The sequence below is a fragment of the Varanus komodoensis genome, unplaced genomic scaffold, assembly GCF_004798865.1.
Source record: "Varanus komodoensis strain SLA01 unplaced genomic scaffold, ASM479886v1 scaffold29_1, whole genome shotgun sequence".
NCBI classification, from domain to species: Eukaryota; Metazoa; Chordata; class Lepidosauria; order Squamata; family Varanidae; genus Varanus; species Varanus komodoensis.
In genome coordinates this window covers 9,840,616-9,849,541 of record NW_025335759.1, presented here as the reverse complement: position 1 = coordinate 9,849,541, position 8,926 = coordinate 9,840,616, and the positions used below count along the sequence as shown (strand labels likewise).

The window sequence follows — 8,926 nt, the reverse complement described above, 5'->3', positions numbered from 1 at the left end:
AGACAGGAGGAGACGGCTTGCTTGTGACTCCCCATGAGGCATCGAGCTGTCTGCTGTTGGAGACAGATAGCTGGGCCAAGCAGATTTTTGATCAAATGCAGAAAGGCAATTCGTATGAACAGCTCCACCCAGTGGACACAATGAAACAATGCAGCCAAAGAAACGATCAGATAACTAAAAGCCTACAAGGATCACACGTGGTTGATTTATCAGCGGCGGGCATGGGGAGATTATATTCAGTTAAGTCAAGATTTAGTTAGAGTGCACCTTCAGAGATCAGTTATGCTCTGACTACAACCAAGAATGAAAATATTGAAGATATTCTTTCCTTCCAACGATTGATATCTCTGATTATTACATTTGAAATTACCCTCGAAAAGGCACTGTATAATGACACTTAAAAATTTCAGGACTTGTGCATTTCGAAAACATCTTAGCTGGTTAATCATGTAAGTTTGTCAATAAAATAAATCAGCAAGCCTTCAAATAAAATAAAGATAACTTCTTTTCCGAACTGAATGCCACAGCAGTTTTAAACGAGGCATACCCTCCTGCATGGGGGAGAATGAAGAATGCCCCTTCCAAAATTAAGTACTTTTCGTACAAATAAGTATTATTTTAATCTGTTTCCTAACATTAAGGCCACATTTCTAACCAAATAAAGATTTCCAATCCAATCAGTCTCAACAGCTATCCAAACACTGCTGCCATTGCAAACCGATCAGTTCAAGTTGACAATTCAATCATCACAGAGGGGATGATCGTATGGCCCTTAGCTTCTAAGGGGCTCGAGGCCATTTTGGGCACCCACCTCAGCTCCAGGACCTGCCTTCTGTGGAACCACATCAGCTGGCTCTCTGAGGCCGGGAATGTGACCTCTGACAGAAGTAAACAGGAGTGCTTCAGTAAGCAGGCAGAAGAGAAGACCAGGAAATGACCAGATGACCAGGATACAAGCTATCTTGATGTCTCTCCATCCTCCTGCCCTCCTACCCCGGAAAAAGCCCACCTAACAAAAATACAGGGCTGGAAGCTGGGGAGGCAGAGTTCACTTTTACCGCTGCTCTGGCCTCGCAGAGAATGCTCATAAACCTCTATTTCAGAGGGCTTATGAGCAACACCAGCACAACACACAAGCTGACTCAAATACCACTGTCATATCCTGCGTACAAGGGAAATTTTCCTCCCCGATACAAAAACAAACCACACTTCAAAGATCTTGAGCACTCTGATTTCTGTTTAATTTTAATACGAAATAACAAAATGCTCCCACAGCCATTGGGATGAATCCAGTTAGCAAGAAACCAAAGAAAAAGATGTTATGTGTCACAGGGGATAGTATCTGAGTGATGGAGAGCAACAGCGAACAGGAGGAGAATCCCACAGTGAAGCGCAGAAACCCAGTCAAGAGGTATTTACAATCCAGGCTGAACCCTAGCAGGGAAGGGAAGGGAAACAAAAAACCATTTAGCATTAAAGGGTGCTTAGCCGCTGAGATGGCTGCTATTGGGCAATCCTGGGATTGTGGGGCTGCCCGCATGGCAAGAGCCAAGTTCTATACCGCTCAGTTGAAAGTTACAGGCAACCCCGTGGAAGATGGAGGATAGGAGCCCATGATTGTGGAGTGCCCAAGCGGTTGGCCTTGCTGCTCTGGTTAAGCAGTGTGCGTGTGTGCAGAGGAGATGGCCCCCGGTTCATCGCAGAACCGGGGAAGAAAAAAATGATGCAACCACATTCCAGAAATGGCCAAGAGGTGGACACCAGAGCATATCGATAAAAGCTGGGGAGCAGGAGTTGCTGCAGCTACACCAAGGCCTCATGAGGGGGAGCCAGAGAGTAGCAGCTCCCAGTCCACATAGCGTTACCAGCTGCCCCTCCTCACTCCCCCCAGCCCGACTCAAACTTCCCCAATCTGAACATTCTCCACCTGGATGTTCTCGAAGTGAACACCCCCATCGGTTGGATAGATTTCAATGGTCTCCACCACTGGGATCGTCTCCATAATGGTCACGGTGTTGCCATAGACCTGCTCACTAGACGCTGCGGAAGCTGAAGACGTAGCTGCCGCCGCTGCCGCTGCCGCCGCTGCAGCCGCAGCCACAGCCTCTGCCATGACCTCTTGCTCGTGCTGCAGGCGCTGCTGCTGGTGCATTTTGCGATGCTTCCAGAGGTTGGAGAAGGACCGGTACGCCTTGCCACAGGCATCGCAGTGGTACGGGCGCTCCCCCGTGTGGATCCGCTTGTGCTCGGCCAGCCGCACTGCAATCGTGAACGCTTTCCCACACTCGTCACACTTAAAAGGCTTCTCCCCAGTGTGGAGGCGCCGGTGATCCTTGAGGTGGGTGGACTGCCGGAAGGCCTTCCCGCAATCCGGGCACGGATAGGGGCGCTCCCCAGTGTGGATGCGGCGGTGGACCTGCAGCGACGTCTCCGTGCTGAACAGTTTCTTGCAGTCGTTGCACTCAAAGGTCTTGGGGCAGGTGGGGCGGCGCGGCCGGGGCGGGGGCGGCTCGAGCACGGGGGGCTCCTCCTCCACCCCTTCAGGAACCTGGATGTCCCCGTGCAGCTGCTCGTGGGCTCGAAGCTGCACGGTGGAGCCCACCTTCTTGCCACAGACGGAGCACTCGAAGTGGCGGCTCATCTTCCCGCACTTGTGCTCCTTCAGCTGCTCGGCTGTGACGAAGGCTGCGCCGCAGCCAGTGGTGCAGCGGTGGGGCTGCTGCCCGGTGTGGCTCAGCTGGTGGACCTCCAGCAGGCGGCGAAGCAAGAAGGAGCGCCCGCAGGTCTGGCACTTGTAGGGGTACTCCCCGGTGTGGTGGTAGCGGTGCATGAGCAGGCGGTAAGGCCGGTGGAAGACGCTGCCGCATTCCAGGCATTTGTACGGATAGTGGCGGCTGTGCACCAGGAGGTGCTGCTGCAGGGTGGAAGACTGCGTGAAGCACTTCTGGCAGATGTCGCAGCGGTAGGGGCGCTCGCCGGTGTGCGTCAGGCGGTGGCGCTGCAGGTTGGCTGGCGAGTTGAAGCTCTTGCCGCACTCCTTGCAGTGGTAGGGCCTCTCCCCAGTGTGGGTCAAGAGGTGGTTGCGCATGTGGGACTTCTTCTTGAACATCTTGCCGCACGTCAGGCATTTGTGGCGGCGCTCCATCTTGTGAGCGAAGCGCTGGTGGCGGGACAGCTGCGTCTGCTTGGGAAAGGTCTTGTTGCACATCTGGCACTGGAACTCATCGGGGGCTTGCTCCTGGGGGCCGCCGTCCACCGAGATGGCCGCGTTGTCCACGGAGCAGATGATGGCCAGGGGCACCACTTCCTGCTGCTCCTCCGGCTGCTCCGGCGCTTCGGGGGGCTCCTCCTCCAGAGGCTGGTCCTCGGGAGGAGACGCGGGCAGGTCGTGGGCCTGGGCCGAATTGGCGCTGTGGGAGCGCCGATGGTAGAGGAACTTGGTCATGTTGATGAAGGTCTTCCCGCAAGTGCAGCGGTACAAGGGGTTCGAGGAGTGCGTGCGGCGGTGGGACAGGAGCACCGCCTCGGTGCCGAAGCCAAGCCCGCAGTCCACGCACAGGAAGCGGGACTCCCCGCTGTGCTCCTCCCGATGCTTCTCCAGCATAGCCGGCGAAGGCAGCACCTTGCTGCACAGGGGGCACTTGAAAGCCCCCTGCCGGTGGCTCCGCATGTGCAGCTGCAGCTTGTGGGCCGACGGGAAAACCTGCTCACACTCCGTGCAGACGTGCTCCTTGGTGGCTGGCTTGGCCTTGCGGGGCGCTTGCTCCACCGGGTTGTTCTTCAGTTCGTAGCTGTGGTCCGTGGCCGTCACGCTGGTGGGGGCCGGTGGGGGCACGGCGCCATTATGGACGGCCACTAAGCTGGGCAGCGCCAGCTCCTTTGGCTCTGCGGGGCACGGGGCAGGCATCTCCCTGGCTCGGGTCGCTGGCGGGGGCTGCACCACCTGGTGTGTGGCCTGGTGCTCCAGGAAGTCTGTGGTCGACTGAAACAACTGGAGGCACTCCCCGCACTCGTAGAGCAGCAACTGCACCGTTCCGCTGGGATCTGCCCCATCCACTGGCTTCCGGTAGGAATGCTCCAGATTCACCAGCGCCCGACTCTGCGGGGGAGGAGCGGGTGGCTCCGGCGGCTTGCGGTGGGTCTGACGATGGGCGAGCCACACGTCCTGGCTGGTGAACAGCGCCTTGCACTCTGTGCACTCGTAGTGAATTTGACTGGAGCTCAGCGGCTTCACCAAGGGCTCCGGCTCCTGGGTCACCAGCTTAAGGTGCATCTCCTGGTGTTCCAGCAACTGGCTTGGGGACATGAGGATCTGCCCACACTCCAAACACTGGTACTGGCTCTCCTGCACAGTCACGGTCTGGTAGAGACCAGTCTCCCCAGCTGCCACCAGCCCGGCTTCCGCCAGCCCGACGACTTCATACTGCTGCTCCTGGGAGCACATGTGGCTCTGCTGGTGCACCAGGGCTTCCTCCAAGGTGCTGAACTGCTGGCTGCACTCCGAGCAGACATAGCGATGTTCCACATAGAGCAGTGTCTCTTCGGCGGATTCTGCCATCGTGAAAGAAGTCTCCCAGGCTATCTGGACAGACAAGAACGCCAAAGGCAAAATTAGGGGGATGGGTGGGCAGCGACAGTGGGTCGATTAATCTGATTGAGTGACCCCAAAGCCAAAGATTTAAGTGCCCTATTAATCAGGCAGATCTTTTTTTAAAAAAGTAAACTAACAAATGCATTAAGAATACAAGTGCTTCTAAAACTCTTCTGAGATCAAGCTTGCTGTATCACAAGCTTCCAGTTCTTTCAAACAAAGAAAAATGCATCCCCCCATACTTCAAAACCATGCCATTTATATGCAAATGATATATTTGATTAAGACATTCATATCAATTAAATTGACTTAAGGGTGCTTTTAATTCAGTGACAGTATCCTAGACTATGTGTGGGGATGAAGCCGGCAAGACACGAGTTATGGAGTGGTGTCCTCAGGAAGGAGCTCCAAATATAAGAACTAAACCTGTATGCAGCACAGTCCAATACAGGTTCTCCTGGAAGTCTATCAACTGGGTCCTACATAGCTTACTCCCAGGCATGTGTATATAGGATTGCAAGGTTCATTACCTTGTCGATCACAGCTTGAGAACACATTTTAAATTAGAGAGGCTCGAGGGGTAAGAACCACACTCAGGCAAGTTACACTCAGGTAACTTACATTTTAGTTACAGGGGAAGGAAAAAATAAAGATGGACTTCTCTTGTAATAATGAAAGATGGCTTTGCTTAACTTATTCCGTAAAGGCACCTATATGCTATTAAAAATACACGTGAAAATAGGCAGCTCCCCTATCCCAGCTCAGATACGTTTATGCAGTGATGGTCATATTTCCATTGTGTTTCCAGTGCTTTATTTTTCCCCACAGAAATCTGTTTCCTAAGTTCATTAGCAAAAATGAATGTATGGCAACTATAAATGCATTGCTATGCACGCATGTCATTTTCAAAGGTGCAATTAATGTTTTTCAGGTGATTGCCCCCATCATATGTATATCCCATTGACAATTTTACTACATGTCTGTACCACCCAACAGCCAAAGCTGAGAACTTCATGTGTTGAACTTTGCCATAGCTCAACACACAGCATCTTAGTACTTTTTACCTAGTCCTAAAGAGGCTGCCAGCAGGAGAATACCAATTTAATTCCAAGACATCTGAATTCCTAATTTAAATAACCAACAAAGAAGTCTACTGTGTACCATTGATTTAAACCACATTTAAAGGTGAAATACCACCCCACCCACAAAAAAAACCCATCATGGTTTTTTGATGAGAAACACTGCCTTAAATTTCATCCATGCCACTTCACAACACAGTAGATCAACTAGAGAAACCAAGAGACTCATAGACTTATCACATCTGTCCTTCTCCCACCTAGTGTAGCTGCTCCAGGGAATAGGATACTTTAGGCTCTGATCCCAGAGTTTTCTGCATACTGACTGGTAATCCCTTAGAATTACACTCTTAAGTATTTTTAAAGGATTAAGTTTCATTGAATGAGAAACACTTCATTCAACAGATTTGATAAGTATACTAATTTACGAATACTAGTTTAAAAAACAAACTACTATTATGAAGTAACAGTTCATATTTTAAAATGGCTTTGTAGAAGAGCTGACCATTACAAAATAATAGCCGAATTATAACAGATGTTACTACATAACATATACAGTATAACTATAGAGTTATACAAGATACTACACCAACTAGACAAACATATCAAAGTGGCTTAAAGTAGAATAAAGCAAACAAGTGTGTTCATGGCAGGACTGGACTTCCTCACCCAGGCCGCTTGGAAGTGCTGCGAGTTCTTACAGTGGTTCCTGGTGCTAGATGCATGAGGTACTGGGAGACAAAGTGAGTGCAAGCCTTAGTCCCTTAGTTTTCATGTGTTCCACTTGCAACTTTGACGCTTAATTCCTGGGGCACACTGGTCTTAGAAGAAATAGCCAGTCAACTGATCTGCAAGCAACCCTATATGAGGACAGTATTAAAGTTTTCAGGGTGAAAAAGCTAAAATGGATTGTGATGCACTCCAAAAGGATTTCTCCGAACCAGGAAACAAAACAAGCAAGCAAGAAATGGCAAACAAGATGCAGCATAAGGCAATAACGTCTAACTTTTAATTCTATGGAAATTCCAAAAATGATTTGTGATTTGGCATGAGAGTCATGTTCAGATAAAATTTTATTGGAGTAGCCCAAGTAACTTGCAGAATTCCAAGCTTTAGATCCAGAAGATTTAAAGATCCAAAAACAAGAGTGTCATTAGTACACTGGAGTTTCCCATAAGAAAAAGTATAAATGCTCATATTGTTGGGTAGCCAGTAAAATAAATATTAATAACTTTTCTGAATAATAAATGCCATTCATTATCCATTTGTCATATAATTATAAAACCTAACCAAATTTCCCCTAATACTATATTCTTTTACATAAGAAAACAGATTTAACAGAGCCAGTTATTTAGTTTTAAGAAATTATAACTGTTCGCTTTAAATTCAGATTCATTCTAAACAATCTTCTTTTCAAAAAAGAAAATCACTGTTTAAAAAACATGCACATAGATTCATATTGTTTTCAAAACACTTATTTTTTCACAAGCTCTTCAAGACTCTAACCACATTTCCACTGGCTTCAGACTGGATCAGATTTCTGCCACATACCTTCCAGATCTAAAACCAACAGGCAGCCCCAGATGGGCTTCCAGCCCTAGTACTGCATCCAGTCAGGCTTGCTTCAGCATGTATCAAGTCCTGTAAAAGAGGGTCCTTTCAAATCTCTGGAAACTCAGGCTTAAAAAAGTATAAATAGAAAGGTTACAGAAAATTTGTTCATTGTGCTTTAAGACTTACACCTTTCACCTCTCACTTCAGTTTCCCCATTACAAGGCCTCCTTACTGACAGCTCACTCCATTGAGAATAGGTGGATTCCTCCCTTCCCCCACACCTATTGTTTTTACAGTATTGAGAAAGGCAGACACCCCAGTTCTCTACTGGCATGCTTGAAAGCAGTTCACACTCTTCTGCCTTCACCCTTGAGCACTGAACGTGCTTCCCCTACACTTCACTTTGAAAGACAGGCCTCCCCTGCTTGCCCCCCACCTTCACAACAAAGAACTCCGCAATAAAGACAAACACACATATTAAAGCACAATTTCGCAAGCCAGACCTTGTATCTGAGGAAGTATCCCTTGAACTCTTTTCACCATTCCCCTATATCACGTACGCTGTATCTCCCTTGCCTCTCCTTCCACTCTGCCCACCCGCCCTCCTTGGCACAGGTGCACGTGTTCCACCTGGCTCTGCCCTCCCCTCGCCTTCCCTTCCCTCCATAGAGGTCTGGCTTCCCAATCCGTGCATGAAGACCCCCACCCCCCATACACACCTTTACGCGGGGGGAGAGAGGAGGAGCCTCTGCCTTTCTCTTACCCACCACACACTCCTCTCCCGCACTGACCGCTCACAGTTCCCCTCCCCCAATAGACCCCTCCGGGGAGGGTCGCTCGTTCGCCCTCCACCACACCCCTGCAGGGGAGTCGATTCTCTCTTCCCCCCCCGCCTTGGGTTCCCCCTTGCACTAGGGGCGCTCTCCCCCAGGCCCCCTCCCCTCACCCTTTTTTCTCCCTTCTGTCCCCCACAACCCAGCCTTCTCTCTCACCCTCCTCCCAAAACAAACCGTTTCTTCATTGGATTACAGCATACAGCCAATCGAGAAGAGCCTTACTCAAATGCTAGCCCAATCAGCGCCTTCGTTTCTGCCCAACGCGCGAGACTTTGCCCGAACCCTTCGGGATCCGTATAGGGCGATTTCGTAGTGACGTAGTGCCGAATCCAAAGCGAGGCTTGCGTCTGACGTGTTAAGGAAATGGGCGGGGCGGAAAGGAAAAGCGAGGGAACCGGCCGGCTGGGCTGTACCAATCTGAGTTGTAAAAGGGGGGAGAGAAGTAAGAGGGAAAGAATGGGAAAGGGAATGGTTGTTGGCTTAAACCAAAAAGTCTGTGCTCAAAATAAGATTAAAAGGTGGGCTGAGAGGATCTGAAATAAGTGAATGGCAGGTTATAGGTGGGGTGCAATGTCTGTCAGCCCCGACCAGAATGGCTAGTCTTCAGGGATGCTGGAAGTTGTAATCCAACATATGAACGTCCGTATGTTTCCAACTCCTGGATTGCAGAAAAATATATAATTCACATGAGAAATCCCAAGTATCTATTATAAAACACCGCATAAGCACTCTGTATCACTTTCATTTGTATTGCTGTTGAGCAAATCAATAGATTAGGTAAATCATGCAATCATTGGCAGAAGCTAGATACTGCTGGCTAGAGGAAGCTCTACTCTTTGGGACCAGAATGTGATTTTCTGAACTGTAGC

General features: G+C 49.5%; 1 protein-coding gene across 7 annotated transcripts; it reads right to left on the bottom strand.

The window, feature by feature from the left end:
- Positions 1 to 1,217: 1,217 nt before the first annotated feature.
- On the bottom strand, positions 1,218 to 8,089 carry ZNF574 (zinc finger protein 574). 7 transcript variants are annotated; one of them, XM_044435076.1, is made up of 3 exons: positions 7,941 to 8,089; positions 7,219 to 7,347; positions 1,218 to 4,582 (listed from the first exon to the last, which is right to left on the bottom strand). In XM_044435076.1, exon 3 carries the CDS (start codon positions 4,556 to 4,558, stop codon positions 1,898 to 1,900), a length of 2,661 nt encoding a protein of 886 aa, XP_044291011.1. In that variant the 5' UTR covers positions 4,559 to 4,582; positions 7,219 to 7,347; positions 7,941 to 8,089; the 3' UTR covers positions 1,218 to 1,897. The 7 variants fall into 7 exon arrangements, with proteins under 7 accessions (XP_044291011.1, XP_044291008.1, XP_044291007.1 ...); XM_044435073.1 differs by having other exon boundaries at positions 7,219 to 7,308; XM_044435072.1 differs by lacking the exon at positions 7,941 to 8,089 and adding an exon at positions 6,337 to 6,527 and having other exon boundaries at positions 7,219 to 7,934.
- Positions 8,090 to 8,926: the final 837 nt, after the last annotated feature.